The 17069-nt window shown below is 35.7% G+C and overlaps 1 protein-coding gene across 2 annotated transcripts in view; it reads right to left on the bottom strand.

The window, feature by feature from the left end:
- The window catches only part of LOC134210927 (potassium voltage-gated channel subfamily KQT member 2-like), a 685380-nt gene that overhangs the window by 130550 nt on the left and 537761 nt on the right, over nucleotides 1–17069 (bottom strand). The window contains exon 13 of one of the 2 annotated variants that reach the window (XM_062687367.1): nucleotides 10570–10815. The exons of the other annotated variant lie outside the window; for it this stretch is intronic. Coding sequence (XP_062543351.1) covers nucleotides 10570–10815 — 246 coding nt within the window. The remainder of the gene's footprint in view (nucleotides 1–10569; nucleotides 10816–17069) is intronic. 2 annotated transcript variants of the gene reach the window in all.

Raw genomic sequence — 17069 nt, 5'->3', positions numbered from 1 at the left:
GAGCTCAAGAATTGTATCCATACAGTTTTTTGAAATTTAATATTGATCATAATAAAATATTAAATTGCAACAAAAGGCGCTGTGCAAGGAAGAGAGATGCTGATTCAAGTCATGGAGAATAATCTAACAAAGATTTAATAAAAAGTTGTAGGTTGTAAAAATGTGTAGGGCGTAACTTTTTTCTATCAAAGATTGAAAAAAACTTAAAGTCGAAAGATGCACTTTTTTAATTTCTTAAATCATTACTAAATGATATTTTTTTCTGCCTGTTTAAATATATGTAACAGAAAAAATAGCTATTTGAAAACAACTTCTTATAATGTAAGGCTCTGATAGATTTATTGCTTTTGAACATATCGACAAAAATATTTTATTCGGTGTTGTCATTTAAAAATTTTGATTTCGATTTCTAAATTAAGGTTTATTAGAATTTTATTACGGTTTGAACCGGCTTATCACCTTACATTAGGTTGGTTTTCGCACACGCTGCGAGCACACAAACACAGAATTACATTTACAATTCAGCACAGTTATTCTTTTGAAATTGCGAAGAAGGTAGATAGCATTGAAAATTGAAAAAAAAAATCTTTGGAACTTTCCCAACCTTGTTTTTAAAAATTCAGATAATTGAATTGTCTGAATATAATCCGAGCGAGCTGAAACTGATGATTGCAAGTATCGATTTTTCCAAAAATAATTCTAATCTATGTGGATTTAAGATGGAGACGCATGGTATCGTATATTTCCTCGTGAAATAGTTCGATGAATTCGTTTATACCAAATTATTAACACATTTTTTAGTATGTGTATGTCAGGCCAAGCCGAAATCTAGCCGTCGGAGTGAGACGGAAATAGAACTATGGACAGGCAAATTTTCTATGGGAATATAACAATAAAAATACGCAAAACAAAATTTGGTCTTTTTAGTTGGCGCTTATGTTGTTTGTTTTTTTCCTGTGGAAAATTAACTTGTTGTCTGACACAGAACTTGATTAATTTGATGTGTAGTATCAAGAACTTCCAAACGGCTTATTTTCAAAAAATCAGTATCTCTAAAACATCCACTACACGAAAATATAGGCTTTCCTCTTTCACGTATGTGCACTTTTAAAATGTTCTACCGGTGGTCATTTTGCACCAAAAATAATGAAATAAATAAAAATTAAAGAGATTGTTCTAGATCCCCCGATAGAACATTTTAGTCTACCCATGATATGAAAGAGGAGATCATATACTTTCACGTGGTGGGTGTTTCAGAGGCACTAATGTTTGATAAATAATATTTCCCATAGAGATACCGTGGAAATAAAATACAGACAGCTTTCTTTTATAATGCCACTACCGGCCAGATCGAATACATACATACCTATTGTTTGCAACCTAAGCCCTTCCCCAAATTAAACGATAATAAAAATAAATATTTACCTTAAAACACAAATATTGCTTAACTGGTAAATATTTGTTTGCTCTTCCTTGATGATTGGTGTTCACTAAATATACCAGCTAATACCACAAATTCAGTAGTTTTAATATTAAAGGAACAGAAAACTGGTAATGTATTGATGCCAAATTATGTTTGTTTATATCGCTTAGTAGAAAAAGTCACTTATAGTAAAGGGTCGCATCCCCAAATAATTGAAACTGGCTTAACACAAAAACTGAGTTTGTAGCCTTGAGATCATCTTTAAGTTATGTAGGTAGTAGTCAAGGCTGTCGAACCGACGTATGTTTCTAGGCATCAGATTTTTCGCTGTCAATTTTTGGATCACTAAAAATTTGAAAAGAAATATGTGAAAGTTATCTTTGCAAATTTAACGATATGTATATCAGAAAAATCAACTGTGAAATTTTTAAAAAGTTTGCTAAAGTGAGAATTGTGATTTCGGGGGCGTCATTGAACAACAAATGCTGATCAAGACACATATTCTGCTCATTGCTCAATAATTGAACCATTCCCTCTTGGAAACGACATTGTGTTGCTAATGTGTATCGATTCAAAAAGGCGATGGACCGCGGATATCTCAATATACGCTTACTCATTTTCCTCGATGAAAATAGGCTTCGTATTTGTAAAGGGAATTCGGTGAGACCTTTCTGATTACCATATTATCCATTTGCTTTTGGGGAAGGGTCGTTTGGCCGAAACCCATTCGGCCGGAAGACCATTTGGCCGAACAGACTATTAGGCCGAAAATCATTTGGCCGAATGGGTCGTTTGGGCGAATGGGTCGTTTGGCCGAAAGGGTCGTTTGGCCGAAAGGGTCATTTGGCCGAAAAGGTCATTTGGCCGAAAGGGTCGTTTAGCCGAAAGGGTGGTTTGACCGCAAGGGTCATTTGGCTGAATAGGACATTTGGCCGAAATGATCATAAGGCCGAAAGGGTCATTTGGTCGAAAGGGTCATTTGGCCGAATAGGACACTTGGCCTAATAGGTCATTTGAAAAGTGAGAAATGAGGAGTGAGACGTCTCTCTTCTCTTTCCTAATTTCTCACTTTTCGAATGACATATTCGGCCAAATGACCTATTCGGCCAAATGACCTATTCGGCCAAATGACCCTATCGGCCAAATTACTCTTTCGGTCAAATGACCTTTTCGGACAAATGACCTTTTCGGCCAAATGACCCTTTTGGCCTAATGGCCCTTTCGGCCAAAAATCCTTTCGGCCTAATGACTCTTTCGGCCAAATGACCCTTTCGGGCAAATGACCCTTTCGGCCAAACTACCCTTTCGGCCAAATGACCCTTTCGGCCAGATGGGTTTCAGCCTAATGGTTAGTTCGGCCTAGTGGCATTCGGCCAAATGGCTTTCGGCCGGATGGGTTTCGGCCAAGCGACCCTTCCCCTTGCTTTTAGTTCTATACCGCTAAAATTCAGACAAAATTGATTATTTTCGGTTCTTTGTTTATCTATAGAGCTATAAATACATATATGTGGATCGGAAGGAGTGAATTTTGGCTGTTCAATATAATACACATAATATAAAAAACAAATACAAACATTCTATTTTTCTTATTCCATAATATTTGACTTCAACCATACTAAGTTGTACATTTTCCGATTCAAAAGTCAGGAAGGGTGAGATTTCTGTCTTTCTTGTAGTATTTTGTAATTTGATATGGGCTTAAATCTTTCTGCACGTCAAATCTTGTTAATGTCAATATTAAAAATATGGTTCAAAATATTCACGTTACAATGCAATAATGGCAAGAATTTCGCAGGTGTACATTTGTTTCGGGTAAAAATTTTGCAAATATTTCTACTTTTACACGAGCAACTTATTCAACTGAAAGTCCAGACTTTAAATTATATGTTCGAATTTAAATAATGTTCATACGTGGTGTATGTTTACAGCATTACGCATATTTTGTAAGGGTTGCTAATAATACCCTGTCAATACCGCTTTTTAACCTACATACCGTTTTGACTCAAAATCCGATCAGTCGCTTTTTTATGATTAGAGCTAGCAACAGTACTGGTTATGACCGTCATGTGAAAGCGAAAACAGTCAAGAAACCAAATGAAAATGTAGCGGGCTCCCGATCATCGATTACATGACAAGCAGCCATGATGGGAATGTTTTGAAATCTAAATTTCTAAATAGTTTTAATAGATCGGTGCAAATAACGATGACTAGTCAATAAAATGTTAATATTGTTCCTGATTTTCAAGTTAGAAGTGACATTATTGAAGAAAAAACAGCTTGTTTACTATAGTTTGATGCGCTTTCATGAAATAAAAATCCGTGAATATTTGGTGAGATTCTTTCCATTGTTTATGTTTTCTATGAAAGCAGGAGAGAATACAAGGTAAATAACGCGTGACCTCTCTCAATAAAAATGTAAATCTCAGTACTGGCTAGAAATAGCTTAATCTACCTTAGTGAATGGATTCCTATTGTTAGAAAATTTCTTCTGGACTTTAATAGGAGGCATCAGGACTGCCACATTTCTAAGTGTTATGAGTCCCAGCAGTGATGAGGTCGTGATCCTGGTTTTGGATTGATCGTAAGTGTGATGCCTTGAACATCAAAAGAGCATGCAAAGCTCTAAAGAGCACTATACTTGCTTGTAAGCACAGGGTGGTAGTTCCCTACACATACCACTGAGCGCAAAGTGGGTAGAAAAGACAACAAGGTGCAAAAAAGACAACTATTAAATGAAAAAGTCTTATTTTCGCGTTACGTAATTAATGGATCTTCCCTTACGCCCTAATCGCAGATCGGTCCCGAAGTTTTAATTCGTTCTTTAGCCATTTGTCAAACTGCGAATGATTTTTTCTTCAATGAACATTGTTGACATCGTCGAGAATTTTCCCGCAATATGAAAAATTGAATTAGTGGCTGATGCCAAGACATGCTGGAATAGCATGTTATCTATGCTCAAACGAATCAATGAGTTGAAGCTTCAATCCAAATTCAACTTCAGTGATGATTGTTTAGCGGATGGTGAAAAAATTCAAGCCTTCGAACCTGTTCAAGCTGCTGTGGAACTACTCTGCTGTGAGTTCTGCAATCTTCATAAGGCCGACGTGGTGCTCCAATTTATATTTAAACAATTATTCAATCAATAATTTTTCTAGTTTATCGGTTAAAAAACAACTTTTGGAAAGACTGTGCAGAACAAAACACTTGCGTTGCTGGTGGCAAATACTTTGACGCCAGGATCCTTGCATGCAATCCGTAAGGAATTCTCCTAATATGCATATTGTCAGGATTTTCGGCTTTCTGCCATATGAAAATGTTAATAATTTCAAATCATTGTCCATGTCAGGATCGAAACGTTGGCAATGATTTAAAATTATCAAAATTTTCGTGTGACTCAAAGCTGAAAATCCTGATTATAAGTCTCCTAATATGAATCTGAAGTGATTAAGGGCAAGTACTTGAAACTGATTTTCAACGGGCTTGGAACCATTCGTCCAACTGCGGTTGAACCAGAGAGGGTAATCACACTAATTGGCAACATTGCCAACAAAATCCAATGCGGATTGGGAGATGAGTCGCTCAGTATGTTATGTCTACTTTAGTTTCGCTTTGCCCAGCTCAACAAGTAATGATTTTAACATTTGAAGCTTGTCAACAAATATTGTTTTTTATCCATCGTCTTGATCAATTTTTTTTTGTTTAAATACCTGAAATTTTCACAAAAACCGGTATTCTACCGGTATTACCGGTATTGACTCCACCAAATACCGAATACCGGTATTTGTCAAAAATGGCCAATACCGACCACCCTAGCTGGGAGGCTTCGATACAACAAAGTACTCCATAAGTCATTGACTTCATTTTTTGACGATTAGAATATAGTCACTTTAAATGATTTAAAGGATCATCATCAAAGCAATTTAAAGGATACGAAAGACAAATTGCCATTTTAACTTCAAATGAATTAGTGTTGCGGTAGGCCCAGGCCAATAGGAGAAAGGTCATCAGGCCGAATAATAATTGAACCGTTTGCTTGAGAAACTGCATATGTATCATTTTTGACCAAAATGAGATTTTTATATATTCTGAATCCTCGTCCAAAAGTACTTTTCTGGCAAAAAAAACGAAAAAAAAAATTTTGTTCAGGAATGTATGAAAAAAATTTCGTTTGTTTGAGAAACTACATATGTCCACGTACTTTGAAGAGCAATTGTGGAGTACTGCTTACATTTTTTGCACTGAATGTGCCCCAGGGTGTTGAGTTTTGCCAAAAACTATTGATCTGTATCAAAGAAATCGAAAGATTCGGTGCAAATTTGTTAGAAAACAGTTTTTTGTTGTTTTCTCGAAATAATGTAAAATGGACTTTTGCAGTTTCTCAAACAAATGATTCAATTATGCCTAAAAGTCGTTGGGTCATATGAATATTAGATAAAACATGAGGGGAATAGGTAGGAATAAAATTACAGATAGATGTTCATTCGTATTCTTATTTCTTCTTCCGTATTTCGTCTTCCATCTTCCTTATTCCTTCTTTTTTTTTCCTTCTTCTTTTTGCCCTCTTTTCTCCCTGTTTTCTATATTTTCCCTCTTCCATATATCGCCTTTCTTCCTGCTCCTTTCTTCCTTTCTTCCACCTTTTTCCTTCTGCATTCTACCTTCTCTACTCTTGCTTCTTCCTTGCTTTGTCGCTCTTCCTCTTCCTTCTTTCTTCTTTCGTTTTTGTTGAATGATCATTAGGCCAAATGGATACAAGATAAAACATTCGATAAGTAGGAATAGAAATGCAAATAGGTGTTAATTAGTATTCTCTTTCTTTGTTCTTTTTCCGTCGTCCGTTTTCTGTCTCCTGTTTTCCGTCTTTCTTCTTCTTTGATCTTTTTTCCTTCTTTTGATTTTCATCTTTCTTTCTTTTCCCTTCTTTCCCCGTTTTCCATTTTTCTGAATTCCATATTTCGTTTTTCTTCTTTTTCTTCTTTTTCCTGCTTCCATCCACCTTCTTCCTCCTTTTTTCTTTTTCCTTCTCTCTTTATATTCCTTCTTCTTTCTTCTTTTCCATTCTTGCTTCTTCCTGCTCAATTTTTTCTCTTCTTTCTTTCTTCTTCTTCTATTCTCTTTCTCCTTTTTTCTTCCGTTTCTCCACTGTCGGTTTTCTTCATACTTCATTCTTTTTTTTCAGATTTACTCTAGAGTTTATTATATAGAGTTGCGCAAGGAGTGAAACCAAATCTACCTATTGGACTATCAAACCGTTTACCCATCAAGCAAAATAAACAAACGCTTGTTGGTAAGGAGGGAGTATTGTTATCGCTCAATGACTATTATGGCGCATTAAAACACAAGAACTAAAATATATTAGATTTGATTCAGAAACAACTGAAAAACACTTCAATACACCCTCAATAAAGTAGCAACAAGAAACTTATTTGTATGTACTCTGTGGGTATCGGATTTAAAAGCTTTGGAAGTAGAGTTTCCATTTCCCGGCCATTTTTGCTGTCCCGGGATTCGGGATGAAAATTCTTGTATATCTCGGGAAATCCCGGGATCCCGGGAATTTTCGATGTTTTCAAAAACATTAAAATATTAAAACAAAAAAACAAAAAGTTTTTTTTCGAAGTTTAGGGGTAAAGTTCATATTTTAGAAAAGCCAGATGATACAAAATTCAAATTAAAACTAAATTCAATTTCAATTTAAATCGATCCTTGGTTTGACTTCAAAAAGTAAATAGTGTCGATAAACTAGTCCCAAAGACTTTATCAAAAACCAACTAATTGAGTAACTAATCTTTGACGTAATCGCAGCATGGGATCCATGAATCGGTTGTATGAGTTCGTGGCGCCGTGGGATCACGAATTGACTGCGTTAATCATGAGCAGTGTCGTACCGAATTTATCGGGACAGGTCAGCAAAAGTCTAAGAAGAGCTTCAATCCAAAACATTCGGAAGCTGGTCAGCAGAAGTACTGAAGGAACTCAGACCAAAACATGAACATAGGGGACGAAGAGCTCAGGATAGCTAGCTCGGTGTTAGGAGGGCCGAGAAGATAAACGAGGCGTCCACAAATGCTAATGAAATTACCCGTAAAATAGAATCGAAAAATAAAATAGAAAAGCAAATATAAAATTTATTTGATTTATTAAAACTATTTTCATATCAATCAATAAATTAAATCAATTTAGATTTAAAATTAAAACTTTTATTTTTGCGTCCTTTTTTATGCTCCAAATATGTGCATCAAAATAAATGTTACCAAATATGTGCATCAAAATAAAATGTAAAAATGTAAATTGACAAAATATATCAGGCTGTGTAGAGAAATGCTGAAATATGTATCGGATAGCGTGCGACTTATCGTTGTAGACGAAAGTTAAGCAGGAACTATACACCAGTTAGATGTATCTGCTCTTTTGTAATATCAAGGAATATTGTTAGCTTGCGATATGTTGTAGATAGGGGGAAAGACGGCTTTGGCAGGTTTTGTTCTATTATTGGCAAGAGGGTTTTTGTCGACCAAATTTTATGAAATTTGGCCACAATGTTCTTTGATATGCAAAGAATGTTTAGGCCAAATTTGAGCATAGTCAGACATAAAAAACCCCCTGCCAATAATAGAACAAAATCTGCCAAAGCCGTCATTCCCCCTACTTGTTGTTTAAATATAAGAGAGCTGCAGTTGCTGGCAGAAGTGTCTGTCAGTAGACCGCCATAGGGTAAAGAAAACTCTAGTCTTGTGTTTTCTTTATGAGGGAGTTTCCCTTGGCGTTGGACATTTAATGCAAATAAAAACTATTAGTAAGCCAGAAGTAAAAAACAAATTGTCGGGATTTTCGGGATTTCAAAAATAATATCCCGGGAATCGGGAAATCCAGAATTTTCCTAAATCCCGGAATTTTTCGTCCCGGGATGTCCCGGGATGGAAACTCTATTTGGAAGTGAACATCATTGAGTCAGTCTTCAAAAGTTCCTTTGCAATTCGTTGCATTGATGCAAAATCCAAGGAGCAGGAGAATTAATGCTCCCTATTTGTCAAGTGATCATTGCTTTGATGCATTTGCATCATTTTGGAAAATACTGCATCATTGATTTGAATCCTTTCATTGGATTCTAGGCAAAGACAAACACGTGGTGCGTATTATTAGTAACCAGTTTGCTTTCCACTTCGTTGTTACGCCGCGAAGACGATTGTTGTTAGCAACTGGATGTTGTGTCATATTTTGCTTTTGTAATAGGAATAACATTTGAAACTCATACGGTTGTAGAAGCAAAGTGAGAAGTTCGAAGATCAAAACTTCAATCAATTGTGTTGAGAAATAAATTTACCTACTTATTTTACATTATATGACGCTTCCAGCACCAGCACTTCCGATATTATTTTCCCGAATATAAACATATTTAGTACATCAGGTGCCGACTAGCATTTCAAACCAGTCAAACATAATTCCATTCCATTACTTTCCACTCCAACTATCCCGTTTTTCATAAATTTGCGTAAGCTAGAAGCTAGAAGTCAGCTAGAAGTTTTGTTCGTCAAAATAAACATACCCTCATTCGACACAGCATAATCATGTGTGTCCTAACACTCGATTCATATCCATATAATAAAGTATAAAAAACGAAAAAGTTCGACGGGAGAATCAAACTCTCACTCAAGAGATTGACACAATTGAATTCTGACACCAGTAGCCATATAACCACATAGCCACCTTTGAGTTCCAAGCTTTCAAAGGGCATGATGCGATATTTCCAATCAAGTCTGCAAAGGAGCAACTGACACCGAGGATGCAAATTTATCCCAATTTGAATCATTTTTTCAAAGCATGCTTTTGCGAATTATTCTCAAAAGAGGATGCTCTTTGAAGACTGCATTGAGTGTCGGTGCAAGCACAACTGCACAACTTTACTATTATAAAATTCGAGTTCTTCTTTTTTTTTTTTTTTTTGATTATATAAATTAAGAAATTTTATGACATCATGATTTTTTTGGGAATGGATTTTTTTTTTCGTTGTGATGAGCGACGATCTGTATCCTTTTACTGGACACAACAACATATTTTGTTCGGAATGTGAGGGATGATACTATTCACCTCATTCAGGACGTCGTCTTAGATGTGCTCTTCAATACTTTGGAGTGCAGCTCTACGAATCTGAGCCGATTGTCTTATTGATTCTACGTAGATCTTCACTGTAGTTTTCAACCCGGATGCCCATCTAATCGGTAGGTCATAGTGAATTCTCATGCGATATTATTTTCACGATTTGTTTTCAAGCTTTCCGTTCTTTAGAATTAATGCATCAGATCGTAATCTTAAATTGATGCAAACTTGTTTTACAAGGAAATATTCAATCCATTTTCATTAAACACAAAAAGTGTTAAGTGGGGGAGGGTGGGGGTCCAAAATCACCAAATTTAGCGTTACGTAATTTTAGAAAGAACCTATACATTCATCATCAACATTGAATCATGTGGTTCAAATGTGCAACAATAGATATATTTCGCATGACTAAAACAAACGAACAAGTTTTTTACGCGGTTGGAATTCATTAATTTCTCGGCTAACCCGAACTTTCATAGCTTTTAAAATACCACCTGAATTTTCTTTGATTTTATGTGATTTTTTGTGTTAACTCATTGTTACGTTTTAAACGACTAAAACCAAACAGTGTTAAAAAAACCCGGGTGTATAAACTAAATCTAATACAATGTGCATGAATGTATTCCAATATAATATTGCCGGATTTGTAATAACAGCATTTAATTGTTAACCAATTTTGTGGGGCTGAAGATGGTAGACGGTATGAATGATGGTGAATGAACCGTAAATGTTCATCAGTTCATGGGAGCACAGATTACTGAACATGAAAACCGGACGAATGATATGGGTGGAGAACTTTGACGTATTGTTTGTTGAGCTGTTGGTTGAACATGACAACAAATATACTTCATTTTATTATGTTGTTTACTTAAATTCATGAAGGAAACGTATATCGTGCGATCCAAAATACTCACTTTATCGCCACGATTTAAATTGTTTGAAAAATAAAGCATGTTCTACATCGAACATTTTATGTTGCCCTGCTTCTTGGAAAGGCATTATCCAAATTGTACCGTCACCATAGCAGACAATTTAAGCATATCCCCTACCTTGTGCATTCGGCGGTGTCGTTGCTATCTGCTTGAACATGGACTCGAACGGAATCTTGAACCGAACAATTCGATATCGCCGATCATTGGAATCTTTCGTTGCGATATTGAGAGCGGGGTGGCGTGATTCACCGTCATTTTCCTCATCGTTGCGGCAGAGCGAGCTAAGGGGAATCATTTCGTCATCGTTGATTTTATCCCCCTGGCGCAGTTTCACAGAGTGACGCGGTTGAATCCGTTTGGTTCCTCAAAACAGTAAAGAAACGAAAGCGAAAATCATTCTCCACATCGCTGCGTTCCGGTGTCCCGAAAAAAAATATTGTCTCCATTACCCGTTCAGAGATTTGTGCAATCCGACCACCACGAAACCGTTATAGCCCAAGCACCATCATGCATGAATCCGTGATGTGACGTCGCTCGATGGCAAGCAATGTATCACCCCCAAGTAGCTGGTACTTAGCGGAAATCCCGCATGAGATTGCTAGATTCGAAGAAAATGTTATTATTAACATGCCATAAATCTCTCGTCGAGTATCAAGCTAACGTCTCTCGCAGGCATCTTAGTGCGAAAAAGGATAATGCCTGACGTAGGTACTACGAGACAGGAAGGAGTAGTAAAAACAAATATCGGTAATTATATTACTGGGGGTTCAATTTACGTCATGTTTTTGCAGGATATAACCTAATCAAACTCATTTATTTGCGTTCCGACTCTGCACTGCAGATATCAACAGTGACTCAGATAAGATTGAAATACTACTACTCCGAATGTGTGGTAATGGAATATAATACATGTGGCGAACATAAAGATCAAATCGAACGTTCAACACGTATGTCGAAAGTTGAGTTGTCTTCCCATTTCATTCCGGTGTGACAACTGTACTGCACTGCACTGAGATCGACATTAGAGTGATTCAAATTTTGACTTTTTCGCTCCTCCATGCTTAAACGATGACATTTGCAGTTTTATTAATCCTCCTAATTTTTTAGCTGATTTGGATGTAATTGGACTGAGCACGAGCAGTTTGAAGTTTGTATGAAAATTACTATGAAAACAGTCACTTTTGGGGAAAACCGTTCCGTAACGTTGCTCATTAAGTTCTAAAAATATACGACTTTATTGGCAACATAGAAAATGTTGCAATAAAACTGGTCGTCTTTGTTGCGAAACGATTCTATGCTAGTAAGATAAGTTATTGGGGAAATACTGAATCGTGGTAAATTCAATTTAACACGTAAAAGAATAACATCAATATCAATAATGAGCATTTTTGTTTTCTTTATAACTTTGTTTACAAAAGTCAGATCACTTCGCAACAACAACTGTCCTATAACTAAGGAAGTATTCTTTGAAGTATTTGGGTCGATTACATTTGAATATTTCATGGGTTGCAACACGAAACAGTCTTTTGCTTTAGTGGCGATTTCTATAGAAATTTCCATACAAACTTCAAACTGCTCGTGCTTAGTCTAGTTACATCAAAATTAACTAAAAATTTAGGAGGATTAATAAAACAGTAAATGTCATCGTTTAAGCATAGGGGAGCGAAAAAGTCAAAATTTGAATCACTCTAATCGACATGTTTCTGTCGCACAGTTGGAATGACATTTTATGGTGAATCAATTTCAATGACAGGCAAGCACTAGGAATTGGTAATTCAATTATGCAATGTTCGGAACAAACATTCGAAATGCATTCCAGAACAGAACCATTCGGAAATTGAAATAATTTGACTTCGAGCCAATACCGGTTGAAGATTGTATGAAAATATAATTTGAGTAATGTAACTTTTAAAAAAGTAATTTAAAAGTCCCTGCTACAATTGAATATCTAAAAACGAAATAATTTGCAACAGCAACTCGATTCGTTCATTATTTAGTTTACTAATATTATCACGTATGCGGTAATGTTGCTAAATTACATTACGATTAATGATGGGTCACATGACAAAACTAGATTAATTCAATTGAAATCAATGCATCGAAAAGGGATAAGTTACTTGTGCATAATATTTCTCTTTGGAACGAATATTTATCTAACGTATGCTTTGTTGAGTTTTCCATCCATGTCTATCTGTTCTGGTTAATTGAGAACACCAAATTCCAGCGACCGTGCATTATGTAAATTTTATTCAATAAAGTTGCAACAAATCGAAGTCTAAACTATGATAAACTACAATTGAATTTATTGAAATGTGCGGTATTCAATGTTATGGGTGCAACGGTAAACAAGAGCTCATTTGAAGTGGGACTCTATTAGACCGCAAATGCAGCATGCAGCTTCAATAAAGTTTACCACTGGGATGCATAGCTTTTACACTATTTGATCGGAACATTGGAAAATGGACCTGTTGATTGTGCGGTGTGCATGAGGGCAAATATTTGAAGGATATGATAATAGTTGAGTGGAGAACACGTTGGACGCAGATAATAAAACAATTTGTTTTGTTGATTCAACTGTTATTCAGTGGGGAACCAAATTATGTCGAATTGAATTAATTTTACATTCCGTTGGATTGCTATTGGCATAATGAACATTCGTACGTTTATTGTTTACGAAATAGTTTGCATTGAATGCACACTTGGAGAGACGCTACTGAATGAAATGGAGCTCTGAATAAATTCTACTCAAATGCTGGCAGTTGGGGATAGTAGAAGCACTTGATTGTTGGAAAAAAGATTGTTTACAAAAGTTACGTTAAGCAAAAACATATTTTTGGACAACTTTACTCCCCCATTTAAAAATAAGTTACATTCATTCTATCCCCTTCTTCCTACCTGTGTAACGTGTAACTGAGAAAATTCGAAATGCTAAATACGCGACGAGAGCACTTCAACATAGTAATGGTCAAGTTGCACCAACGCGTGATTGGGTAGCAGCTAATTAACGCAGGGACGTGCAAACTGACAATAATAACCGTGTCCTTAATTATAAGATAATCAAGGTGCACTTCCCACACAAAGAAAGACCGACGATGAGGAAAAACGTTCTATGCACAACTAGAGACATACGACGGATATGTCCACTGCAAGACATAAAAGTCTCTGTTGGCGGGTCATGCCATCTTGATAGGAAAGGAGGAAATGTACAAACTGATAATCTGGCTGTATAGTCTGCCCATCGTGTCGCAAGGCAACCGTCATCAATGAACGTACAAACTTCCCACGAGAAAATAGCTCGAAGCACCGTTTTTCTTGCGAAAATATACGCAAGAAATGTCTACGGGAAATTCGTTGGAATTTCCACGGGAAAATCTAAGTGTTTTCGTGGGAAATTCTTCGGAATGTCCACGGGAAATTCTCCCAATTTTCCACTTTCTGCGAAAAATCTTTACTCGGTGCTTCGAACCATCATTTCGTGGGAAGTTTGTGCGTCGATGATTACGATAGGAAAAGTATACATCCAGATCACAATTCTGTATACCTCCCTTTCCTACTAATTAAGATGTCGTTCATGCCGAGAAATAACGATGTCTCCGGTTGTGTATAAAACGCTTCTTTTCAATCGTCATTCCTATGAGGATGATGCTATAACGTTCTCAGTTTTCATTTCACTGCTTTACTTAGCTGCCACCTAATCAGGCATTGGTACACCTGCATCGAGTTTTACCCTTTTCTATGATGGTCATATTGAACAGTCTTGTAATCATTATTTAAAAAAATAATTACAAAGAAATTCCTAAAGGAATGTACAAAAAAATTCGGAAAATAATTTCCAAAGGGATTTCTAAAGATTTTTTTTGAATTTCTAGATTTTTTTTCCAAAGTTTCTAACAGTCTCAGGTGTGTATAACACTTAACGGAGTCGAGACTCTTTATGATATTTACAAACTATATCATTATTATCAACAGTTAGTAAGCGGAAAGGGACATAGATCAATATACTCATCGCGACTCAAGGTTAGATTGCGCAATTTCAGGATGGACAGGGTTGGATATGATTCCAAAATTACATTTGGGGTATTTAAGCTGCCCATCCGGGTATTTGACGTTAATAACGGTGTAGCGTAGCGTCGTGCTCGAGTTGTGATTCGTCAGAGAGCATCTTCCAGATGGCCAGAGCTTCATGGTACACGGATCAATAAGACAGAAAAAAAAATGAGAAAGAAAAAAACAGAAAAAATACAGTTGCTCTCTGGATGGAGGCGTCATTTTCCAAGCAAATTCAAACTACGTGATCCTACAAAAGTTGCTATCAACATGGTTTATTCTATAGAGATGCGCATTTAGTGAATTGTGATTGGACATAAGCCTCGACATCATGCGAATGAAACCTCGGCTTAGGTTCTCTTAACCACGCTCGCACAGAAACTTGAGGAACTATGGAAAGTTGCCACCGTCCAAGTTCATTGTGTGACCAATTCTTTTGCCCATTTTGAAGAGTACTCTGACGGACTGATGGGAAAAACTTGAGTAGATTGATATAATGGCCGAATTATTGAACTGCATACATAAAGGGACCCATATGATTATTCCTCTGACCGGATTATCAAAAATTCATTGGACTCAAACATAATCATGAATTTTATGATCAAGTTAACGACTTACTTTTCTTTAATTCCTTTAACTCAAATTTAGTTGGAAATTCTTTCAGGACCACTTCCAGAAAATTATTGAAGAATTAAATTGTTTCTGATACAATTTTTAAAGGAATTGTCGAAGGAATTTCCTAATGAAGTTCCGAAGTAATTCAAAAAGAACATTCCGAAGAAATTCTTGAAGCAATTTCGGAAAGAACTCAGGAACCCGAGTAGCACACATGTTGAAAGATATTTACGGCAACTTATATGTCACCGAATTCAGGCACAATTAAGTTGTTGCAACCAAATCAAAATGTGTCAGATATTTGAAGGAATTTCTAAAAAAAAAAATCAATTTAGAGAATTTTCCTAAGGAATTTCCGAAGAAAGAAATTTTAGAAGGAATATGAAAATAAATTTCAATACGAATTCCTAAAGAAATTTTCGAAGGGATTCTTAAATCATTTTTTTTGGAGAGACACTGAAAGAATTTCCGGAGGAAGTTCTGAAAGAGTTTCTGAAGTATGTTCTGAATTTATATTTATTAGAAATTTTTAGAAAGAATTTAGAAAAAAAAATCTCGCTTAACTTTTCAAAAGGACCTAAGTAACATTTTTTCATGAATTAATTTGAATAGTGCAATCAACAGACCAATATGAAAGGTTCCGATTGCAGTACTCAAATTAATTAGTGAAAAAAAGTTACTAAGGTCCTTTTGAAAAGTTAAGCGAGAATTCTCGAAGGAAGTTCTAAAAGAATTCCTGAGAGAAAATTTCGAAAAATTTTCCATGTGTTCTTTCCAGAGTTTTCATAGAAATTATTGGAGAAATTTCGAAGGAATACCTGGAGGAATTGCTGTTTTAATTCTACAAGGAATTCTTAAAAAAAATCCGAAGGAGTTCATAAAACAATTTCCGTAGGTGTTCCTAAATAAATTTCCGAAAAAAATCGAAAATATTTACGAAGAAATTTAAAGATGAATCTCAAAGAAATCCCTAATGGACTCTCAATGGAATTTACAAAGCAGCTCCTAAAGGAATTTCCGATGGAATCTTTAAGGAACTCATGAAGGAATTTTCAAAGGAATCTCTGATGATGAAATTTCCGATGAAACTCTTAAAGAAATTTTCGGAAGAATACTTTAGCAAATGTTGTACGATTTGTCTAAAGGTATTACTAAAGTATTCCTGAGGGAAATTTCGAAGAGATTCCTAGAATTGCTTATTTGAATTTTGGAAGCAAAATATATAATAATTTCCAAACAAATTTCTGGAATAATTTCTGCAGTAATTTTCGAAGGAATCCCTGGAGAAATTTTTGAAAAGATATTCAAAGCAATTCATTAAGAAATTTGAGAATGTCTTAAATTGGAATTCGTTTAAATATTCTAAAGAAATTTCCGAGGATGCCGTATTATAATTTCCGAGGGAATTCCTGGAGGTAACTATTTCTGACAGGATTCCTATGCCTGAATGCCCGGGGAAGTTTCTAGATGACTTTCCGAAGAAAATATTGGAGGTATTTGTAATGTATCTTAGTCTTTATTAGAGAGGCTTGCAGCCCTGGGCTGACTTACCTTTACAAAAGAATGTCTGGAGGATTCTCCGAAAGTATTTCTGGTTATATTTATCAAATAACACCAGGACGAAATATCTGAAAGAACTCCTGAGTTCTGAATACCGGATTTGGCCACCTTAGTGCCTAATTTGGCCAACCCTGCAAAATGCATATTATTTCAAAAACTATCGATCAGTTTAACTATATTTTATGGAAAAACTATGATTCTACAAAATTGTTCGGAGTAGTAAGGCCTATAATGATGGCTATCAAAAATTAGGGTGGCCCATTATATAAAAAAATGAAGAAATATATTTTCAGATATAGAATTATTTTTTCACGGAATACTAATATGTAATGTTGTACAAAATTTTGACGCAGCTTATTCCAATAAATTTCGCAAAAAAATTTCTGTAGCTCTTA

The sequence above is a fragment of the Armigeres subalbatus genome, chromosome 2 (assembly GCF_024139115.2).
Source record: "Armigeres subalbatus isolate Guangzhou_Male chromosome 2, GZ_Asu_2, whole genome shotgun sequence".
NCBI lineage: Eukaryota > Metazoa > Arthropoda > Insecta > Diptera > Culicidae > Armigeres > Armigeres subalbatus.
Note: the sequence above shows the minus strand (reverse complement) of the source record. Positions and strands in the feature narration are given on the sequence as shown.